This window comes from Amphiura filiformis, chromosome 20, assembly GCF_039555335.1.
Source record: "Amphiura filiformis chromosome 20, Afil_fr2py, whole genome shotgun sequence".
In the NCBI taxonomy this organism is placed as follows: Eukaryota; Metazoa; Echinodermata; class Ophiuroidea; order Amphilepidida; family Amphiuridae; genus Amphiura; species Amphiura filiformis.
Genome location: NC_092647.1, coordinates 17,357,115 through 17,382,473, shown reverse-complemented (window position 1 = coordinate 17,382,473; position 25,359 = coordinate 17,357,115). Strand labels below are relative to the sequence as shown.

General features: G+C 39.3%; 2 protein-coding genes across 2 annotated transcripts in view; both read left to right on the top strand.

Moving 5' to 3' along the window:
- Window positions 1-18,680, top strand: part of LOC140142168 (uncharacterized) — a 28,722-nt gene extending 10,042 nt beyond the window's left edge. The window contains exons 2-3 of the mRNA XM_072164134.1: window positions 15,982-17,385; window positions 18,141-18,680. Coding sequence (XP_072020235.1) covers window positions 15,982-17,385; window positions 18,141-18,680 — 1,944 coding nt within the window. The remainder of the gene's footprint in view (window positions 1-15,981; window positions 17,386-18,140) is intronic.
- A 2,197-nt stretch (window positions 18,681-20,877) lies between these two features.
- Window positions 20,878-24,952, top strand: LOC140142167 (uncharacterized). Its single transcript, XM_072164133.1, has 2 exons — window positions 20,878-21,430; window positions 24,855-24,952. The coding sequence occupies exons 1-2, from the start codon at window positions 20,878-20,880 to the stop codon at window positions 24,950-24,952; spliced, it is 651 nt and encodes a 216-aa protein (XP_072020234.1).
- The last annotated feature ends 407 nt before the right edge of the window (window positions 24,953-25,359 follow it).

Below are 25,359 nucleotides of genomic sequence, written 5' to 3'. Positions count from 1 at the left end.
ATCGCCAATATGAAAGACTTGCTTATAACTTGGCAATATGGTTAGTATATATTTCAATGCAAGACAATTTTTACGAGGCACTTACGTCTAGGCGTAAGTGCATATACACCAAACACAAGTCAATTGAAGCCGTACAATTTTCCGCGAATTTAGGACCGTAAAATTTAGACTCTTCTTTTGTCTAGATTAGCACCCAACCGCACATCTCGAGGTTTTATGTAAAAAATCAATATAACTTACCAAAACGAAAACTGAAATTCACGAGCTTCAAATTTTAAGTAACTAACAAAAGGCTAGAATAAAAGATTGGTCATACCTGGGAGACTACCACTTCAGAATAACAATGACTTACAAAAACTATTACGGATACGGAAACAGAAACTGAAAAGATAAAACGACGGAAAGTATGAAAGTCTCCACATAGAGCGTGTTTATAGTGGTGTACGGTATTTATACGGTATCCTTATACGCATATGGGATTAGGATGGAATGTGACTTATCCGTTATCTCGGCTGTTTATAGTGGCAACCAATAGCGCTATTCTGAATCCGAGGTGGTTGAACTCGGTGTGTTCGAGGTCACCGCAATGCAATGTGGGAGACACGGATATGGTGCCAATTTCAAACAGTTTGCCGTCGAAACGATACCGGCCTATTTTTTAACATTTTTGCCACAGTACCGTACCATATTTTATATGTGATATGTTATTACAGTGACAAATTTGAGCTCGGAGAGTTATATAACCCTGCTCCACTTCCTTGAATAACGGTATCGTTAATCCCTGTCTGTTTATAGTGGCCGTATACGGAATAAATATACTGCAATATCCATCGATATCGAAGGATATCAGTTCCGTATAATATGTGCGGCAAATAGCGCTATTGGTCTGTTTATAGTGGCGACCAATACCGTATAAGATGTACTTATACGCTAAATACCGGATAATCTGGCTCACTATAAACACGCTCATAGGTACAGTAAAAAGTTAACACCTATTAGCGTTGTTGCGGCTCCCGTATGCATATGCACCGTAGATCTTGATGAATAGACTTACGGTTAAAAGTCAATCAGCTGTATAATTTGAAGTACTCAACATGCGTGACACACCACGAAGAGCGTGCTGATATCAATCAATAAATCCTACATGAAATCGAATCCAAAGTATAATACACATAACAATGAGAGGGTTTGTGCATCGATGCATATATAATAGTGGTCCTCTTCAATGAGGGCGGTGGTTTTCGATTCACAAGCTTCATGGTCATCGCGGAGCAGAAGAAACTCTGAAAGATTTTGAATATAGGGAAGGGGGGGGGGCAATTGTTTTGAGTCTGCTCCGAGATATGCTGAAGGGGTGGGTGCGGGAGGGCGGGTTTTGAAATACATACATGTTAACCTAAAATCAATTGCATTATGAATTATACCCTAAAATTAGGAATTTGACCGTAAAATACAATACAATAAAATAAAATAATGAATACCTCCAAATTATGCATTTTACCTTCAAATTGTGAATTTGATCTTAAAATTATGAACTTTACCCTTAAATTATGAATTATTGGGAGGTGCCTAGGGTACTTGGCCAACCAAAGTTATTGCCCCCCCCCAGCCCTCGGCGATTCATGGGCCACTGCGGAGTTGATTCGATTATATCAGTAGTTTCTTGTCCTGGCCTTGGAAAGCAAAATAAATTCTATACCTCTCTCCTCAAATATTTCGGGCAAAGTGAATTTCTGGGGTGGGGTAGACAACTTTTGGCCAAAATTGGCGAAACAAGTTTACATTTGCATATTTTTTTGTGCACTGCTACCACCTTATTTGTCATAAAATGTGTATTCTTGTTTCATGTTATAAACAATGGCGGGCCAGGATTTTTTTCGGGGGCATGGGAGGGGGCTGAATCAACCAATATTCTCCCATGTCCCCCCCCGCGGCGCCGCCTGTATGTGTTTGTTTAAACTGAGACTATTATACCTAGTCTCAGGTTTAAATGAGGTATTCTTTTTATCTCAATTAATATTGTACATGTACTAAATAAAAACCGAAGGGGTGATATAGGGCTGATTATACTGGCCTTTGAAGTGGTCAGGCGCCCTCTCTATCTCTCTCATCATAATGCTCTCTCTCCCTTTCTTCTCTCTCCCCATATGGCCCCAACCCACCCACCCCGTCTCTCTCATTCCCTCTCACCTCCACTCTCTCCTCTCCCGGGAGTGAACTTACAAGTAGGCCTACGTCTCGTGTGGACACACTCGCAAGTTACAAGTATCACAATGTTATAAATATTGATAATAATAATAACTTATATAATTGACCAATTATAATTATAAAGCTACCAAGTAATCTACATTTTAATGTGAAGGTCTGAAAGGCAATCCCGACAAACACAAGACGTTTTTAAACCATTTTAAACAGGTTAGGCCTATATTTTTGGGTTTTGGTTTTGGTAAAAATGTTTTAAAACATGAAATGTCGGGTTAGATAAAGGACATGAAAACATTATAAACCGTTTTGTATGGAAACACAATACAAAAATATTTTTTTAATGTTTTCAAAATGTTATTGAAAAATATTTTCTGCAAAAATGTTTTGCTAAATATTTTGTCACCACTTAAATAATGATATCTTTGAGAATATTTTGAGAATATTTGCAGTAAGTTATCAAAAAATGTTCTTGAATGTTATGAAAAAGTTTAATTCACTTTATACCCTTTATATAACCAGGAAAGTTGAAAAAGAAGGAGGGAGAACGGAATTATATCCTTGAGATAATCCGTAGGTAATCCTGTCGCACCTATTCATAGTCCTTTATTCTCAAGTAGTTACACATCTACTTGAAAGTAGCCTTTGATGTGATGTGGGTTGCCGACTACGGTTGATTAATTTTCACTCCAGAATTGAAACCATATCCAATGTTTCTATAGAGAATCCCTTGAAAGTATGACACGTATGTGTTAAATACCTGGTGTTGCTCTGAAGGGATGCCACACGTGGATACTATAAGAAAGAAATGTAGTTTTGTAAAGATTCCAAAAAAATCCGCCCATTTTGGAACATATATTAATTATTTAGGAGAGTGTTTTAGGATTTTGTTAGAAAAGGGATGATTTTTGATCATCTATATTTTATTGTTTTATGTATTTTCCTGTCATTTCCTGCAAACCTAATAAAGATATTTTGATAATTGAAAATAGGCTGTATCATAAATCGTAGAGGTTGAAAGCGTAACCAAGCGTGCAAAATTATTATTTGCCATGGAACTTCGGTCATATTTTATTTGAAATAAACTGGAAGTTAGGATCTGCATGCATGGTATGCATAGTATTGATGGTATACAGACACTGACCTTTCCCTAAAACTAGTAAGCAGCAATTTGCGTATCACACCCGTCATGTCATGTTAAACCTAAACAGGGTGCAGAGAGTAGTTATTCTTGAGAGGGCACTCACCTCATTTGCATGGCAAAATTACCCGTCTCCTCTGCAGCCAATTTGGTTTCGCTCCATCGAAATCAAGCTGGTCACGGAGGAGACTACTTTCCTTTGTGTTTGTTCATTTGTGTATGGAGAGCCCTTCTTGGAGTCCGTTTGGACTCAGGCTACGCTCTCAGCTAGAGTCCGACGCTGCATTGTACTAGAAACACCTTCTCTGTGAACTCGCTAGAGCAAGGAAAATAAAAACTGGTTTCATTACTATCTGTTTTTGAGCTTTTTTGCAGGTCTGCGACCAACTGTCTTTGCGTCATTAACATGTGCTGGAGTCTAGCACAGGTCAACCAAAGTCCCGGATTTTAATAAGACAATAATGATTGACACACACACCAGGAAGTTTCTCATCCAAAAGAATGAGAAAATTTAAATTCTCACCATTTTGGCCGTTTCTCATCAAAATGTCCGTTTTCTCATCCAAAACTTCCTTTAGTGTATTAAGTTAGGGCTATTGATCCTAAATTTGCTGGTAGGGTAAAACTCGTTTTAGGGGGGTGTTTAAATAAGTTGGCCACACATGCGTATAGGCCTACATTATCATACTTGAGTGAGTGCCCCTCCCCCCTCCCCGGTGAAATTTGAGACTCATTTGGTCACCGTCCTATTAAAGCGTCCTTAACCCCACACGAGTCGCCCAGGAGTAGGCCCTACCCGGCATTATTAATTATTAGTGGTTAGCCTCCCTAAATACAGTCGCGTATCGTGTTGTCAATTATCGTTACTTGTGTCCATGGATATGACCCCATGTACAGGGTGTCCCAGAAAAAATTACCGAGTAAATAAAATTGAAAGTAAGTCGAGAAATAGACATCAGAATCAAGAAATTAAAAATGCTGCGCATAGCCTATTTTATTGTGCATCACATACGAAAATTGTATTTGATTCGGTTTACTGGTTACAAAGAAATTAACGATTACATAACGCGCACATCAATGCAGTTCATTCCAAGTTTGATCAACAGGCACTTTTTTCATACTCGCTCTCCGCTTCCTAAAGTTTGTTCCTAAAGATCTCATTAAATTTAGTCCTCATTATCTATATTATAATCCAACGGTGTTATGCTATTCATGCTTTCACTGAAGACGAATAAAAGTTTGTCCGAGAAAACTTTGATTTCTGCAATTGGAAGCTTTCCAACTTTAATTTTTTAGGTTGTGCAAATATATTATATTTTAACTTTCCAAAGAACATTTGAGCCAAGAAAGACGATGATCAAGTGCTTACAGCTTTGCGTGTGTTTTTTGATACCATGCGACAATAATGTTGAAGTTTTAAAAGATTTAAACTTTGCATTACAATTTCGTGGAAATATTCCAAAAACATTAATCTGTGTGAGAAAGATTTTAAGCCAGCTGGAATTCTGTATGCACTAATTCTTTATGCAACATTTATATCAACATTAACGAGCATACTGAGCATCATCTGACATGCACGCTTTCATTTTAAATATCGTGGAGATTTTCAAATTTGAACACAACCTAATGAAATGTTTTGCAAGAAAGATTATTTAAAAAGAACGAAAAGGATTTCACTGAACAAAATATGAAGCAGATTGACAGTTAACCACTAGTGCGCATTATGTTGAATGATCTTTCTTTCAAACTTGGAATGAAGTGAAATAAGTCATGCGCTATGTAATCGCTCATTTCTTCGCAATCAGTCAACCGATTCCAGTAAAATTAGCGTATAAGATGCAAAATAAGTTGGGCTACACGCTGATTTTTAGATTTTTGGATTCTGATGTCTATTTCTCGACTTACGTCCAAATTCATTCGCCCGGTAATTTTTTCTGGGACACCCTGTATAAGTAGTCTTCATAGAATTCACACAGTCTATGCCATGTCATACAAAGAGGATAATAATGTTGAGGGCGCCCACAAAATCTTACACCGTCTTACACAACTTGAATGTTCCAAGGCAAAGTTCAGTTTAATATTTACTCATCGTACAAATACAGACGTTTTATTGTGTGATGATGTTGTCTGGATGGGTGGACAGTTGTCACACTGTGGAAAAACAACAACCGGGAATCCGCATTCATTTACAAATAGCATTAAATTAGTATCACATAGTGGCCTCCGTGCAGTGGGAAAACCTTAATTCTTTCATCAAAAAGAAATGAAAATGACAAAAAAACCGGATCCACCTGTACGCCTATAAAATGGGCACAGAAATTTGTCTCAAATATGAATGAATTTTAAGAAACATACGGGATATGATGAACCAATGACCTGACGCCATGATAGTAGGATCTATTAGTCGTTTTATATACAATGTATATACCCCCGGTATATACCGTGTTGTCATAATACCAATATTTGACATAATATATAACGAGTAATATTTAGTATTGTAAATATGCAGTTCATATGCACAAACGAACACTGATCTTTATGATATTCAGGTTGTTGTACATCTCATATAACATGTCATATAGGAGGTCATATGTGTTGACCTTCTCCTATTGTATTTGTTCATCTGTGTATGGAGAGGATTAGCGCCATTAAAACTCCATCAGTATTTGGGCGTAGTTCAGTGAACTCACCAGATTGCTATTCCAAGTACTTTGATAAATACAGATAATATGTATTAATGGGTCGAGGCGATTGCATTGAAAAACTAATAAATTATTCATAACAGTTACGTAATCAATCGATAGTGCGGACACTTTTCATTTACAAACCACCAAAATTCGTAATCTTTTAGCGTTGGAAAAGAAACCACGTGAATAGAGTGTCATAGCCCTGCAGGGTGGTTGCTTTTGAATGAGCGGCAACACACATATTTTGTTTGAGGATAGCTGGATCTATATCCTTTCTTTACATCTTCTCTGATATAACATTGACATTTAAACATTTTCTGGCAACCTTTTCTAACCTTTTGCGAATGATGTCGAAAACTCGAAAACATTTTGTGTTTGCTGGGATAGGCCTAATTGAACATAATTCTAAATTGAATAACACAATAAATAGGCCTAATAACAAAAATAATATTGCAAAACTATAATACTAATAAATAGGCCTATTAGGCCTACTCAAAAGACGCATTCCTATTTGTATTAACAATTTGAGAATTATTAAAGTGCTTAGTTTTAACCAAATAAAAAAATCACAAAGCGCATTTTAATTTAACATTTTTCTGCTAAATTGAATTGGTATTGTTTATTTGATTAATTATTACACATTTTATCGTCTTGGGTTTTCAAGTTAGGCTTATATTTTATAACAAGTTATAAATAATCAGGCTATTCCTGCGCATTGTTATATTAATGTATAACGTTATACGAATTCATATTTAGGCCTACATGTATAATATTTTTTTTCTTTAATAAAAGAAATCTTAGAATCCAGGTACCTGGCTAAATCACCTCGTAAAGTATTCTATGATCTTGATCCTATTTTTATCGATATACATCGATCACTTATCGGATTAAGTATTATACACAATAGATGAAGTATTTGATTGACAAGGTTACCCCTGCGTCCCCTAGCCGCTTGTGTCTCTCTCATTCCCTCTCACCTTCGTTCTCTCCTCTCCCGGAAGTGAACTTTCAAGTAGGCCTACGTCTCGTGTGGACTCACTCGGAAGTTACTTTCGAAATTAAACGAACATGTAAACACACCTAAGGTGTCTAATACGGTAAAACAATGAAGAGAATTACCATAACACTTAGCGGGCTTGCGCAGCTGAGCAGTCTCTTTAATCCCTTTTGATTTGCTCATCAATTTATCTTTTTAAGCATTAAGCATGCTGCCAAATACAGATAAATATCGGGCTGATTATACTGTCATTGGAAGTGTCAGGTGCCCCTCCCCCCTCTCATCATCATCATAATAATAATTATTATTACTAATATTTGAACCAACTCGATATTATGAGTTCAGTTAATAAAACTTGCAGGGTCTTTTGGTGAAAGTGGTGCCGCAATTGGGAACTTGATCCAATTTTTCCCTTCCCCTCTTCACCTGTGCCTCATCTCCCGGTCCCTTTCTCACCCCACTCTCTTTCTTCTCTCTCCACACACAACTCCATGAAACACACACACACACCCACACCCCCTTCCCTCTAGGTGGGGGGAGGGGACTGATCGCCTTTGATTGAAGTTACCAAGTACAATGCCGCTTCCCTCCCGTAACATTAACTCTTCCTCCTCTCCCAGTCCATCCCCTTTCCTTATCTGCTCTCTCTCTCCCCTTTCTTCTCTCTCCCACACATGGCCCCAACCCATCCACCCCGTCTCTCACATTCCCTCTCACCTCCACTCTCTCCTCTCCCAGGAGTGAACTTACAAATAGGCCTACGTCTCGTGTGGACTCACTCGGAAGTTACTTTCGCAATTAAACGAACATGTAAACACACCAACTTCTCTGGGGTTAGGTGAATGACCGCTAAGGTGCCTCCTTTGTTAGTATGCTAATTCTCCTTTGTTATATACCGTACGTTTGATTGTTGTGGATAAAGGATATGACCGTAGCCATGACTACTATGTTCCTTCATTGTTAGTTACCGTAAGGGATTAGAGGGCACATAAGGCCGCTTGTTATGCTAATTCTCTTCATTGTTTGTTACGGAACAAGTTACTCACCTTAGGTAAAGGTTTAAACTCAGTCGCTACGCTATCGCGACGATTGATTGACTTTAATTGAATAAAACCGCTGTTCCAAAGGCGACTGGGTGTAAACCTTTACCTAAGGTGTCTAATACAGTAAAACAATGAAGTGAATTACCATAACACGTATCGGGCTTGCGCAGCTGAGCAGTCTCTCTAATCCCTTATGGAAACTAACCATATCAGTAGTGGGGTGGGGGAGGTGGGGATGGGGGGGGGGGCAGTGGCGGCTGCAGGCATTTTTCGGCGGTTAAAGGGGGGGGAGGGGTCAAAGTGAATTTCAGGGGGAATCAACCCATATTGCGCAAAAATGGAGCAAAAAGTATTTTCTATTTCAATTTCTGTTTGTGTATTGTACCAAACGAAAACCGAAGGGGTTATGTGAGTTGATATATAATTTGGCTTCTTTAACAAAGATTTGTTCATCAATTTTTCTTTTTAAATACAATTAAGTATGCTGCCAAATACTGATAGATATCGGGCTGATTATACTGTCATTGGAAGTGGTCAGGTGCCCCCCTCTCTCTCTCTCTCATCATAATAATTATTATTATTATTACTATTTGAACCAACTCGATATTATGAGTTCAGTTAATAAAACTTCAAGGGTCTTTTGGTGAAAGTGGTGCCGCAATTGGGAACTTGGTCCAATTTTTCCCTTCCCCTCTTCACCTGTGCCTCATCTCCCGGTCCCTTTCTCACCCCATTCTCCCTTTCTTCTCTCTCCACACACAACTCCATGAAACACACACACACACACCCTCTTTCCCTCTAGGTGAGGGGGGGGCTGATCGCCTTGATTGAAGTTACCAAGTACAATGCCAGAGGCCGCTTCCCTCACGTAACATTAACTCTTCCTCCTCTCCCAGTCCATCCACTTTCCTTATCTGCTTTCTCTCTCTCCCTTTCTTCTCTCTCCCACACATGGCCCCAACCCACCCAGCCCGTCTCTCTCATTCCTTCTCACCTCCACTTTCTCCTCTCCCAGGAGTGAACTTACAAGTAGGCCTAAGTCTCGTGTGGACTCACTCGGAAGTTACTTTCGAAATTAAACGAACATGTAAACACACCAACTTCTCTGGGGTTAGGTGAATGACCGCTAAGGTGCCTCCTTTGTTAGTATGCTAATTCTCCTTTGTTATATACCGTACGTTTGATTGTTGTGGATAAAGGATATGACCGTAGCCATGACTACTATGTTCCTTCATTGTTAGTTACCGTAAGGGATTAGAGAGCGCATAAGGCCGCTTGTTATGCTAATTCTCTTCATTGTTTGTTACGGAACAGGTTACTCACCTTAGGTAAAGGTTTAAACTCAGTCGCTACGCTATTACTACGATTGATTGACTTTAATTGAATAAAACCGCTGTTCCAAAGGCGACTGGGTGTAAACCTTTACCTAAGGTGTCTAATAGTACGGTAAAACAATGAAGAGAATTACCATAACACTTATCGGGCTTGCGCAGCTGAGCAGTCTCTCTAATCCCTTATGGAAACTAACCATATCAGTAGTGGGGTGGGGGAGGTGGGGATTGGGGGGCCGGGGCAGTGGCGGCTGCAGGCATTTTCGGGGTACAAGGGTGGGAGGGGTCAAAGTGAATTTCAGGGGAATCAACCCATTTTGCGCAAAAATGGAGCAAAAAGTCTTTTCTATCTCAATTTCTGTTTGTGTATTGTACCAAACGAAAACCGAAGGGGTTATGTGAGTTGATTTATAATTTGGCTTCTTTAATAAAGATTTGTTCATCAATTTATCTTTTTAAATACAATTAAGTATGCTGCCAAATACTGATAGATATCGGGCTGATTATACTGTCATTGGAAGTGGTCAGGTGCCCCCGCTATCTCATCATAATAATAATTATTATTATTACTATTTGAACCAACTCGATATTATGAGTTCAGTTAATAAAACTTCAATGGTCTTTTGGTGAAAGTGGTGCCGCAATTGTGAACTTGGTCCAATTTTTCCCTTCCCCTCTTCACCTGTGCCTCATCTCCCGGTCCCTTTCTCACCCCATTCTCCCTTTCTTCTCTCTCCACACACAACTCCATGAAACACACACACACCCTCATTCCCTCTAGGTGGGGGCTGATCGCCTTTGATTGAAGTTACCAAGTACAATGTCAGAGTCCGCTTCCCTCCCGTAACATTAACTCTTCCTCCTCTCCCAGTCCATCCCCTTTCCTTATCTGCTCTCTCTCTCTCTCTCTTTCTTCTCTCTCCCACACATGGCTCCAACCACCCACCCCGTCTCTCTCATTCCTTCTCACCTCCACTCTCTCCTCTCCCAGGAGTGAACTTACAAGTAGGCCTACGTCTCGTGTAGACTCACTCGGAAGTTACTTTCGAAATTAAACGAACATGTAAACACACCAACTTCTCTGGGGTTAGGTGAATGACCGCTAAGGTGTCTCCTTTGTTAGTATGCTAATTCTCCTTTGTTATATACCGTACGTTTGATTGTTGTGGACAAAGGATATGACCGTAGCCATGAGTACTATGTTCCTTCATTGTTAGTTACCGTAAGGGATTAGAGAGCGCATAAGGCCGCTTGTTATGCTAATTCTCTTCATTGTTTGTTACGGAACAGGTTACTCTCTTTAGGTAAAGGTTTAAACTCAGTCGCTACGTTATGGCGACGATTGATTGACTTTTATTGAATAAAACCGCTGTTCCAAAGGCGACTGGGTATAAACCTTTACCCAAGGTGTATGATACGGTAAAACTCTCTCTCTCTCTCTCTCTCTCTCTCTCTCTCTCTCATCATAATAATAATTATTATTATTACTATTTGAACCAACTCGATATTATGAGTTCAGTTAATAAAACTTCAAGGGACTTTTGGTGAAAGTGGTGCCGCAATTGGGAACTTGATCCAATTTTTCCCTTCCCCTCTTCACCTGTGCCTCATCTCCCGGTCCCTTTCTCACCCCACTCTCCCTTTCTTCCCTCTCCACACACAACTTTATGAACCACACACACACACCCTCTTTCCCTCTAGGTGGGGGGGGGGGGGCGTCTGATCGCATTTGATTGAAGTTACCAAGTACAATGCCAGAGTCCGCTTCCCTCCCGTAACTTGATCTAATTTTTCCCTTCTCCTCTTCGACTGTCCCTCATCTCCCGGTCCCTTTCTCGCCCACCCTCCCTTTCTTCCCTCTCCACACAGTGACAACTCCATGGAATACACACACTGGGGGGGCTGACCGAACCACTCAGTCCGAATTTTTAGGGTTCGGATTCGGGTTGGGTTTAAGGTTAGCGTCAGCGTTAGGGTTAGGGTTAGGAACCCTAAGAACCCTAAGCCTAACCCTAAAAAATTCGAACTGACAGTGGTTCGAACTGACGGTGTGTAGGCCTACCAAACAAATTAAACTTTGAGGAACCTTTGAGAAAAATGCGGACATCTGTGGAGATGAGAAAAGAGGAGAGGAAAGGCGAAGAAAGGAGATCGAGGACAGGATAGGAAAAAATAGGCCTATGTTTTAACGCATGTTCGTGGTAAAATCAGTTGATTTTTCAGGATTGTTTTATTTTTTCAGGCGCAGTTTTGCTTTATTCCGTGTTTGATTATGAAAAACGGAACAAATTTTCAAATATGATGTACGAAAAAATAATCACGAGCGGGGGAGGAAAAGCCCCGGCCGGGGAGAAAGTGAACGGAAAGGGAGGAATTAGATTTAGATGATGTTCCCAATTTCATCACTATCACCAAAAGACCCTATTTTATAAATAAAAAATAACTCGCCCTGATTCCATCAATAAAAAATTATTATGAGCGATGAGGACGCTAGACCAATTCAAACACCGGTGTCTATCAAACCGCAGACAAACCTTGAAACCTGGCAGATAAAGTGGACAGCACCCACCCAGCTCTATTGATGTATGAGGCACAACTTTCAGGGTCACATTTATAAAGACTTAACGGTGGGATTTATTGATTGATATAAGCCTGTATTCGTGGTGCGTCACGCACGTGAAGCTACTTCAAATTTTACAGCTGATTGATTTTTAACCGTAAATCTATTCATCAAAATCTACGGTACATATGCATACGGGAGCCGCAACATCGCTATTAGCACCCAATAGATATGTCAATATCATCATTGTCATCATATTGTGTAGGCTAAATAAGATCCTGGCCTCAGATGTGTGGGTAATTAGCATGATTAGGTCATTGTTTGAGATGTTCATAATTCAGCATCGAAGTGGTTACGTAATCCTCTTGGTTACCGGATCACACTATTTTGGTATGCCTTCGAGTGCCATATACTTTGTGTGGTGATTGTTTCGATCGTGGTTCATTACTCAAGAGCGTGATCCCGTTGACATAGTAACATTACGTAACTTTGATACTGAATACTGTTTGAGTCTGTTTATAGTGAGCCAGACTATACGGTATTTAGCGTATAAGTACATCTTATACGATATTGATCGCCACTATAAACAGACTAATAGCGCTATTTGCCGCACATATTATACGGAACTGATATCCTTCGAAATCGATGGATATTGCAGTATATTCATTCCGTATGCGGTCACTATAAACAGACAGGGATTAACGATACCGGTATTCAAGGAAGTGGAGCAGGGTTATATAGGCCTAATTAGCACATATTTGTCAGTTTAATAACACATCACCTACAAATATGGTACGGTGCTGCAGCAATAATGTTAAAAAGTAGGCCGGTATCGTTTCGACGGCAAACTATTTGAAACTGGCACTATATTTGTGTCTCCCACATTGCACTGCGGTGACCTCGAACACGCTGAGTTCAACCACCTCGGATTCAGAATAGCGCTATTGGTCGCCACTATAAACAGCCGAGATAACGGATAAGTGACATTCCAGCCTAATCCCATATACGTATAAGGATACCGTATAAATACCGTACACCACTATAAACACGCTCATAGATTGCTTGAGGTATGATAGTTAATTCACTGGATTCAAGACTACAGGCATATGGTCTTCAGAAAAATAATAGGACAAAATTCTTCTGTCAACATTAGTGTACTGTTTTTGGTGTAAAAATATTTAGCTCGCAGGGAGTTTTCAGTGCTTTTGAAAATAATTAACTTCATTTGATACCCTTAACGTAAACAAAAACAAAATATTTGATGTTTTATTGGAGTGGGGACAACCTTGTTCTTCACATCGCAAAAGTCCGTTTTCCAAAACAATGTAAACTGTAAAAGTTTTTAGCCTTACCAATTTAATTGATTAAAGATGATACTAGTACATGTATATAGATAAGAGGGAACACGTTGCAGGCCCCTACCTGAAATATATTTACTTTTTAAAAGCAATATCTAACGTATATAGCTGTCTGTGCCAACCAAGTCAACAGGGATGTTCGCCGAGCTTTTTACTTTTGTCATCACAGACATGACAGATACACTCGGTATTTATAAGTGTCGTTGTTTTTGAAAATGCCTTTCGCACAATTAGCCTACTGCTTAAAATTGTACTCCGAAGTCTATAATCACAATGTATTTAGATATTTTCCCGATCGTGATTCGAGGCTAGTATTAACATTGCCACAGTGTTGCAGTGTTGCCATACATTGAATACTTCTCGCATTAAAATGCGCATTGAATCGGCGAATTTAAACCTGTTTAAGGATAGCTCTGATCATGCTGAGAATTCGATCTAGACCATAACTATGGATATCTCTTGACGATATCAGTTATATCTTAGCATACAGGCTAACCTATGGCAATTTTCGAGAATACGTCCAAGTTTGCATTGGTAGGCCCTTTATGATCCTGGGCTTTTTCATGGGGGCTTTTGAGTTTAGAAAGCTGAGCGTGAAAATTGGAAAGGGACTCGGATGAACCTAGCAGCTATTAATTATAGGCCTATACAGAGGTAGCGGCAGCGGAAGTAATGAAAGCAATTTCAACACTGTCAATAATGAAAATGGAAAAATGTGCTTACTGCAAAAAGGCTGTTGCAAATGCAGAAAGAGTGGCCACTACTCACTATGCAGATTCCATCTCAACTGGTGTTTCCTCTTCAACAACAAAAACCCAAGGCACTCTGCGTCAGAGACGGCTCCGGTCCCAGCCACCCACGCCTTCAATTGTGGGGTGAAGCACTAAAGGCCCTGAAGGTCCAATATTCAGCAGTTACCATTAACAAGAAATTCACATTGTGAACAAGTCGTCTAGCAAAGAGAGCTGGTAGATGAGAGTATCTTTTAAAATATTGCAAATAAAAAGTCAGCATTGAGCTTCAACTTCTGACCTTCAGTTTTCTGGACTCTATATTCAGAGGAAAGCTGCAAAGCACTGCGGATTAGACAACAGTAAAACAGACTTCAACCCCTACTCCAATACTTTTTTGTGTTGACAAATGTCTGGTTTACCGCTTAGAATGGAATAGAGCTCCGACTAAAACTAGAGAGATCCTCCCAAATCCAGAGGAATTCCATCGGGACACGCGTTCTGCATTCTGCTTGTCTGGTTTAAAATCTCACCACCAGTACTGTTATTTAACACTGGCAGTGAGATTGTGGAACATACTTTTAGAACCTATGATTAACAACGGCACTCAAATTCAAGTCAGCTGTAAATCAGCATCTTACAAATGAGCATTGGAACGTGCCGTAAGGGACTGTGCACTTATTATTCTGTCCACGGGTGAGCAAAATGCTACACAATGCTAGCATGCAAAAATTGTTTGCCCCTCTCTCGGCCTGCCAAAGCGTCCTTGGCTCTCCCTTTTGCAGATGCCAATTTATCGGGATCCAATCAGCAAACACTCTTTGGAGAGAGTGTAACACTATCGTATGTGGCACTTACGACATCTAAATCAGTAAATAATTTATCGATTTATTAGTTTTAACACCATTTATATAGTTTATATTATTAAAATCAAATTGCTTTACATTCCCATGTCATTTTATGGCTACTTGGAAACAAACGGCTACGCTAAACACAAAAATGCTCCTCCTGTAAAACTGCCCAAACTGCACTTACGATAGTGTAGCACTCTGCCGACGATATATATATAAACACGTGCCCCTTACTGGCTTGTGTTCTCCCTCTATGTAAAAACATATATTTAAGGAAATTAATTCACTGCGACACAAGCGGTCAAGACGTGGACGACCAGTTTTAGGCATGATCAGTAATCCGCCGAAAATGAAAACATTAGGCCTATTATGTGTGAGATGTGTTGGTTGTGCGCCTTAACAGGCTGCCGCTTAGATGGGCTCCCACTTTACTTGGACTTTTAGACCTTTTCTAGGTCGAGTTTTGGAGCAAATCTTTAACAGACAGAAGTGTTAACATCACTGACCACATTGTACATCATGAACTGCTGTTGCATTATCATCATCAAATATATTACAGATGATTACAGATATATTACACCTGTATTTAACTACACTACAGTATGGACATTTTTGCTACAGTCACTGCTGACTACTTTATATTGGGATCAATTCCTAATCTTCTACTTCATATTGGATCAATACCAAATCTTCTTGTTTGTAACTTGATTTCTATTGATGGATCCACTAAAGTTGAGTACTTTATTGACTTTAGTCATACTATGCCCATGCATCACTGAACATCAACATGGAGCTGTTATACATCAAGTGAAATACTATAGTGGAAATGGCAACTTTGTTCATAATAAATATCTTGGTTCCCACATTCACTTTTACCAAAACTGTACAGCTACATTTCAGCTGCAACTACTCATTGCAGGGGACGTTAACCCTAACCCTGGACCAGATAATACTGGTAACTGTGATCCTCTGAAGCACAAGAACATTTCTTACAGTCGTGCTCAACTTTTTAGTATGCAATGTACTGATCTTCCTGTGTCACTTGATACATGAAAAAACATTCAATCGCTTGGTATCCAGTGTAAACGTACAACGTATCGTGGTGTGAGAGCTGGGTGGCGAAAGCAAGTTAAGAAACATACTAACGCTTCCCCACCTGGCAACGTATCTCTGAATCCTCCATCCCCTTCCATGCCATCTGTGAACCTCGGTGTTATAAATGCACAGTCGGTTGGAAGCAAATCGGCTGTTTTAGTGGACTCCATCTTAGATCACAAATTTGACTTGGTTGCCATTACAGAAACTTGGCTAAAACCTGATGATTCTACTGCGGATTTCACTCCTGATGGTTACACATTCACCCATATTCCCCGCGTGTCCAAACGTGGTGGGGAAGTGGGTCTTCTGTTTAGATCAAACATGAACATCGCTATGCACACATTTGACCAATTAAAATCTTTTGAATCAATTCATTGTGAAATTTCAGATATCTCACAATCTCTGCGCCTTGTTATTATTTATCGGCCACAGAAGAAAAGCACAGGCTGTTCATTTAATGACTTCATCAATGATTTCCATACTTTAATGGATTTCTATGTTCTTCATAAATCAAGCCTCATCATCACAGGTGATTTCAATATCCACATGGATGTGCCTGACGATCCTGAAACAATTCAGTTTGTTGATGTTCTTTCCTCTTATGAATTGTTGCAGCATGTTACTGAACCAACTCATTATCTGGGCCACATGTTGGACCTAGTGATCTCAAGAGAGGGTGAATCTATTCTTGCTCATACCAAAGTTAAAGAAAGATTTTCTGATCACTTTGTGCTTGCTTGCAAATTGAACATGAATCGCCCTCCTACACTGAAAAAGATTATCACCACCCGCCACTTGAAGGCTATCAACATCACTGACTTCTGTTCTGACTTCTGCAGCTCAGCTTTTTCGACCAACCTGTCCGAGATCACTGATATGTCTCATCTTGTTGATCAATACAACAAATCTCTCACTGACATCTTCAATATGCATGCGCCTGCTAAAACTCGCACTGTCATAATTAGACCTTTCTCCCCGTGGTATAATGACGAGATACGCGAGGCAAAGCACAAGAGGCGACAGCTGGAGAAGAAATGGCGTCACTCAAAGCTGGAGATTGATAGGCAACTGTATTCTGAACAACGGCAGTTTGTCATCGGTCTCATGTGCAATGCCAAGATCAACTTTTACTCCGCGCTGATAAATGAATCTGCCAACGATCAAAAGCAGATGTTCAAGACATTTGATAAACTTCTTCATCGAAGCAAAGACTCACCTCTTCCAAAATCGTCTTCTGATGAAGCTCTTGCAAACAGGTTCTCGGACTATTTTATAAAGAAAATCAAAACTATTCGCGATTTGTTTCCTCCAACTGTTACCTCTACCTGCATAGATGTATCAACGAATATCTGTTTGGATCATTTTACCTTGATAACAGAGGACGAAGTAAGGAAAATAATTGAATACATGAATACAAAACCCACCCAAGTCCATGGGAAGTGATTTTGAGAGAAAAACCTGTGTATCATTTTAATTCCTTAAGTTAGATTTACCTGGTCAATATGGTACGTTTTACGTGCAAATGAGTGGATAAAACTGTATAAAGTATGACGATTAGCATTTCAGGGACTTTGTAGGGTTCATTTTAAATTTTGGACTTGGGTGGTTTTTTGAATCATATACAAAGACAACAACGTTGGAATGAGATTACCACTAGTAAGATAATACAAAATAAAGCACACAAGTATTTATAATGTTGATAAGCATTCTGCCATGTAATATAAACCACACACGTTCCTTTATTAAACCCATTTTTTTTCTTCAAAAGTCACTCTCCAGCAATGAATGTGTTACAAGTGGATTTTTATACATACTGGATTTCAATCAATGTTTTACAAGACTCAAATCACGGAATTGGGTGGTTCTTTCATACATGCAATTTCTCACATGCTCAATAGACACAGATGATGAATTTGAGTTGGTCTTTCATACATATGACAGGCCTATGTATAGCAACAATTTCCCATGCTTAACTCAATTTGGCCAACGTATGGACTTGGGTGGTTTTTGTATTCATATATTCAATTATGAACTCTCCAAGCAAGTCTTGTTCATTGGACCCTGTCCCGACATGGATTGTTAAAGAAGGTATTGACATCTTCCTTCCAGCTCTCACCCACTTGATTAACACTTCCCTGCAGTCTGGCTCTGTCCCTGCTGTTTTGAAGGAGGCGCATGTTAGACCTCTCCTTAAGAAGTCGGGTCTCGATCAAGATGATCTGAAAAATTATCGGCCCGTGTCGAACTTGCCTTGGATTTCCAAACTCATTGAAAGAGTTGTCTCAGCAAGAATATCCGATTTTCAGGAAAGAAACCAGCTTCAAGAATGCTATCAATCTGCTTACAAGAAACGTCATAGTGTTGAGACTGCTTTGTTACGCGTCCAAAGTGATATTTTGAGTGCATTGAACAGTGGGGATATCTGTGCTCTTATTTTGTTAGACTTATCTGCAGCATTTGACACTGTTGACTCAGAAATTCTTTTGAAAAGGCTGCATGATTATATTGGCTTGAGTGGCACTGCGTTATCCTGGGCTAAATCATACCTAAGCGATCGTTCTCAGCGTGTTGTCATCGGCAACGCCATGTCGGAGCCATGCTCACTTGAATTTGGCTTACCGCAGGATCGGTGTTGGGGCCGCAGTGGTTTACAATTTACACTCATCCAATTGGTGACATAGTCAGCAGGCACAATCTGCAATTCCATCTTTACGCAGATGACACCCAGATTTATTTTGCTTTTAAACCATCTGAATCTTCTCAAAGTATTGCTCGCATTGAAGTTTGCATCGAGGAAATAAGAATGTGGATGCGTGTAAACTTCCTTAAACTCAATGATACCAAAACCGAATTTCTCATCATCGGCTCAAAACATCAGAAATCTAAATCCATCATTAGTAACATTGTCATCGGAGAATCGCAAATTACACCATCTTGTGATGCACGAAATCTGGGTGTCATCTTTGATTCTGACATGTCTCATAAACTGCAAGTTGCGTCCACTCTCAAAGCCGCCTATCATCAAATCCGTAACATCGGCAAGATACGCAAATATCTCACAACAGAAGCAACTAAACTCATTGTTCATTCTCTTGTAATATCTCGCTTGGACACATGTAATTCTCTTTTGTACGGTCTTCCACAATCACAACTTCGTCGTCTGCAATTGGTTCAAAATACTGCCGCTCGCCTCATCACTATCACAAAGAAACGTTCGCACATCACTCCAATTCTAATTGACTTGCACTGGCTGCCTGTTGAACAACGCATTGAATTTAAGATCCTCACTTTTGTTTTCAAATCACAAAACGGACTTGCACCATCATATATCGCCGATCTTCTGCACATTTATATACCTGGGCGCACTGGACTTCGTTTAGCCAATCGTCATCTTCTTCAGGAACCACGATCTAGCAACTCTTTTGGCGACCGTTCTTTTGTCATTTGTGCTCCTAAACTTTGGAACAATCTACCAATTCACATTAAAAACTGTAATACTTTGGACTCTTTTAAATCTTTGTTAAAAACACATCTGTTTAATATCGCTTTTGCTGATGACTTGTAGTGTAGAATGTTTATTATGGTATGTTGTATATCTGTTTTTGCTCTGTTCATCATGTTCCCCTTTGTGGTCATATTCCTGTTGTTGCGCAGTGAGCGGCTCTGACGGATACTTGCGCATTATAAATTTCCATATTATTATTATTATTATATCATCTTAACATTGGATGATTAATAACAAAAATTGTGTAGAGGGTAGATGTATATGGAGCTCCATTCAATTGCGTGTAACATGTCCGTAAATACAAACTCCACCAACGGACTAACATATGTCATTTTAGAATAAGTAGATCGTTTTGAGGCTTATCAATTTCAGGGTATGTTATTAGCAAACATCTGATTTTTATTATGATTTTGTTTCAAATTTATGATTTAGCCAATCACTGTGCCTTCAACACTAACGCAGCCCGGGTGCTTTTTGGCAAGGGGCAAGGAAAGAAGGAAGGTATAAATAAAGAAGACGATTAGAATTTTTTACTCGGGACGGCTTTCATTCAACCATGGACCCTTCGCGTGCTATTGTCGATTGCCCGCTATCCTGCTATCTTAAATGCCCTCATCATGTACTTTTCCCCTTGAACTTTTATTGTCTGGAAACATCAATCCTAACCCCGGACCTGAGAATCCCAATAACAGAGACCATCCCGATGCTTCTACAGCCGCAATGAACTGTTTCACCTCCGTTCCAACTCTAGATTACTCAATTCAACTTACTGCTTACCCCCGGAAATATTAACTCGCATTCTAAACCTTGGAAATCTAGCAGAAAAACCCCACCACTATCGCACACACAGAGGTAAGAAAGCTGAACTAAACTTATCTTTGTACGAGCGAACAAAGATTTGACCTTCTCCTGCTTGCTGAAATGAACAGATTTAGTAACCCCGACAATCTTTACACAATTTCCCCTTCATCTCATCATGATCACATGAAAGATGTGTTATGGAATGCCCGATCAACTAGGAACAAAAGCCTCTCAGTTTATGACTTTGTCGTTAAAAATAACATTGACATACTGTTTGTAACTGAGACCTGGTTATGTAAAGACGGCCCTGTTATATGTGGAGAACTCACATCTCCATCATACTCTTTCCTCAATATTCCACGAACTCAAACTGATTTATATGGAGGAATTTGAATTATGTGCAGATCAAATTAAAAACTTTCAATCAAATGAACTGATACTAAAACTATAACTTTTGAACATGCTATTGTCACTGATGTTTTAAGATGTGTAGAATTGATGGATCTATTGAAAGCAATAAAATCGGCAAGTGAACAGAGGGACTGATCTTGAACACAAAGAAGACGAAAGTCATGATTGTAGACGCAGGACGAAATAAAACAGACGCAAACTTTTCCTTAGACGGTGATTTCATTGAAGAGGTGGAGAGCTTTGAATTTCTGGGTTCCATCATAAACACCAAAAGTGACTGCACCCAGGAGATAAAACGAAGATTGGCAATAGCTCGAGGTGTAGTCTCAAACCTGACCAAACTGTGGAAAAGTAAACTTCCTTCATCCCTCAAGGTTCGTTTGCTAAAATCAACAGCATTTGCTGTGGCATCATATGGATCTGAATCCTGGACGATGAAATTATCTGACAGGAAGAGACTGGATTCTTTTGAGCTGTGGTGCTATCGACGAATCCTGAGGATTCCATGGACTGCCAGGAAAACAAATGAGTGGGTTCTTCAAGAGCTTGGAGTTCAGAAGACCTTGCGAGCCGATATCATTTCTAGAAAGTTATCATACTTTGGCCACATCACCAGACATCACTGCCTTCAGAAAACAATTGTCCAAGGAATGGTTGAGGGAAAACGCAAGAGAGGCAGACCTGCAGCGAGCTGGCTTAACGACATCAATGAGAGTATGCATTCGATGGCATACTCTCATACGAACCACACCTGCATACGTGTATACAATGTGACCTTAGAGAGAGAATATACTATAGTTTATAGGCCACCACAGTATACTGTACTAAATGGGTTCAAAACTAAGGACTATTGACTGAAATTGATGATGTAAATTTCTGATGTAAATATGAGTGCTAACAAAGTAGTTTTAGGTGATTTTAATTTGCATGTTGATATTCCAACGAAATCTGAAGTTGCATATTTCATATCTATATTATCATGTTTGAAAATGTCTCAACATGTTTTGGAACGTGGTCACACTCTTGACTTGGTGGGGTCAACCGCCCGAAATAGATCACGCTGATTAGCTTCTGCAACTTGGTTGCTGTGATACTCAGTTTTTGATCTTTCAAGGAGAAGTTTGTATTCCTCACATTGCTCTGAACGGTGAGATCAGTTCTTGTTTGCGGCTCTCAGCGAGTCGGTATACCACGGTACGTGAGGACGCAGTACCAAAGTTTGTTCAACCACGGGGGTGTTTAAATCAAGCGTATAAGATAATGTATTGTAGTATCCGCTGATCATTTTCTCAAGACTCTTAACAGAAGACGTAGTGTCCAATGAAGACTGGATATCATGGCGAAATTCCGCGTCATTATGTTTCGAATAAGAAGGGACTTTACTCGCTTGGTACAAGGTCCAGGACGAATGATCTTTACAAAGAATCTGATGACAAAATGATCCGATGGCAGACACTTTTCAACCTTAGGAGACGTATCTTAACAAGATCAGTATCTCTTCTGGAGATCAATAGGTCAAGCATATGCCCTGCAGTGTGGGATGCCGGTTCAGTGATATGATATATGCTGCTGCAAGTTGTGGATGTCCAAGATGTTGAGGAAAGTACGAGTATCACGATCTTCTGGTATACATATCAAGATGGATATTAAAATCACCAGTGATGCGTAAGTTTTCAGCGCTAAGTGACCCGAGAACTGATGAGATCTCTTAGAAAAGCATGGGAGTGCAGGCCTTCCTTGTTCTTTTTAATCGGTTTTGGACGATATATTACAAGAAGTTGAAGACAGGTGGATGCGGGCGTAATACGAAGATTCATACACTCCAATGATTTAAATTCAAAAGTGTCCTTAATACTAGATTTCAGCCCGTTACGAATGAGAACAGCTAGTCCTCTACTTCTACGATGGGCGTGGTGAAAGTGATAATACGGCAAGGTATTTTGAATGTCGGCAATGGCACGGTTATCTCTTTCGTCACCGGTTAACCAACTTTCCGTCAAAGCAAAATATCAAGTTGATTGCTGATTACAAAATCACATACGGTTAACAGATCTGGCATTCCAACATGCCAAACGAATTCCAGGAGAATTATGGGTACGCCGTTCACCACTTCTTGTAATTTCAATAAGGTTGGATTTATCAACTCCAGAAGTATTTACCGCCGTGCATTTTGGGATTCTGTTTGCAATGGTTGTGGTGATCGATCTTTTCTTGTGACGACCAGATCTACATCCACAAGGACATATCCATTGTGAAAGTCTTGAATAATTATAGTTTATCACACCTTCCGTGCGGAACGAAAAGGCGCTGATTTAAACAGGAAAGGGCGCATAGCAGTAACAAATATATAGGCCTATATATAATATAAATTAAAGTAACAGACTTTACAAATAACAAATCGATGACATCGGAACAGAATTCAGCACAGATGTATCACTGTAGTTTTCAATATTTTTTTTAATATAAATAGACAATAGTATGAAAAACACTAAGTCATAAAATACAACGGAGATTTACAAAATCAAGTTCAATCGGATTGCACTGTTTAGGGGGACAGGTTACTTACAAATACCATATCGTACAGTATCATACAAAAACGTTATTGCAAACGTGATATTTACAATGATTTTTTAGAGCTACTATTCACTGTTGCAGTTCGAGATCAGCACCATTAACAATGTATTATGTTGAATTTTTTTCCAAATACAAATCAATCTAACAATATTATTCAAGGATGTTATTTTCATCTAAACAGGAACGGTTGGAATAATAAAAGAGACTTCAGGCATAATATCACCAGGTACATCAAATTCGAGGGGTCCCAGTTGGTGGATATTTGAGATATCACTGCAAAAGCAACTCGCGATGACCATACATAATCCCTCAACTCTTTGGCGCTGTTGAATGTCACACGAATGTTCCTCTAATATGATTAATAATTTTTTTGAGGAGATGGTATTTATAACTAAAACAACAAAAAACGTGTCGGAAGAACAAGTAATAGGGATGCCCACTGTAGAACGATTTTTCATTTACTGTGTGCGTGCACTCACACACGTATTGTCTATGGAGAAACTGATCGATACAAGAAATCCCAGGCCTGTTAAATGGCGTACATACTTGTTTTTGATCCCAATGTAGGCCTATATCAGGGTGGTTCAAGAAATTCCTGATTCCACCGGAAAACATTAACCAAACTTTTTCCTGATTGGTCAGTAAATAGAGAGGACCTTCCTCCATGCAGAGATCAACTTTTTTAATGAAAAATTTAATGAGATGAGAACTACAACAGGTTGAAGTGACACCATTCCGTGCAACAGGTGTTCAAACGCAATTATTTCCGAATTTGGAGTGAATCAGACAAGCAAACTTACATAGTCATAAAATGTAACTATTTTTGAAGACAAAATGTACAGGATGTTAAGAAATTTAAGAATGTTTAAGCCTACCGCGGCCCATCTCAAATCATGCACTTCTCACTACCATGTCCATTTCATATGCTATCCATCATGGCTTCCATGCACACACAGTGTATTGCTCAATGTATTAAAGGTAACCTTTGAGTTGGAGCAAATTTCTCAAAATTGGTAGTGATTAATATTACCAAACTTATGCCATGATGAAATATAATAATTTTTGAAGATAAAATGTGCTGACCGTAAAAGATTGAACAATGTTTAAGACTACCGCCATTCATTTGAAATAATGCACTTATTGTTCATCTCCTCTATGGAGATATTTTCCATGGCGGCCATCTATGATCATGCTTGCGGTTTCACCAAACAAACCATGGGTTTTGAGGTCTTATATTTTTTGTTGTATGTCAACAAAATCGATTAAATTTTCAGGATGATCTTATTTTCATGTTGTTATAAGCAAATATAATGTTCCAGATAACGCTAGTTAATAAATACATTAAGAAAAAGTACCTTAAAATTGCACTTTCTGTTAGTAATCCTTTTGGACTTTAACTTTTTAACATGTTCTAGCAGCCCTATATAAAACCGTAACACTCAAAAGGCCATATCTCTGGAATGAAACGTCCGATTAAGATTATTTAAACGCCAAAATGTTTCTTTCATCATTTCCCAGCCAATAAGTTAGGTCTGAATCAATTTAAAAGTACTTCAATTTTTAGTGGACATGCCTACAAGTAACACCAAACCAACCCAAGCAATCATGACGGGAGATCCAGGACAGAAGAGAGAGTTTGATCCTATCACACCGCTTCTCTAATGAGCATGGGTTACAATAACGGCTATATATCGAACAGGCCCTCGTCCCATTACAAAACAGTTGTCGATGCCAGACGGACCGATGATATAAATTATATTCTAGTCAAGTCGTAGCTGCTGACACCTTGGTATTGATCGTAGGGAACTCCATTGTGGAAAAACCATAACCAATGAAAGCGAAAGTCACCAGACACCTTTCAAAATCAATTCGCCAAAATTGTACGTTATTAAAAAAAAAACCTATACGAAGCATAGTCTTCAAAAAAGTCATTAAAATGTTTCTTCTGATCCAGGTTGGAATCTGCATCTATGGATATGCGAGTTTTAGGAATGTTTTTATTCTAATTCCATCACTTCAAGATAACTATCATATCCGGACTGTTCCATGGACACTGACTTGGCCTATAC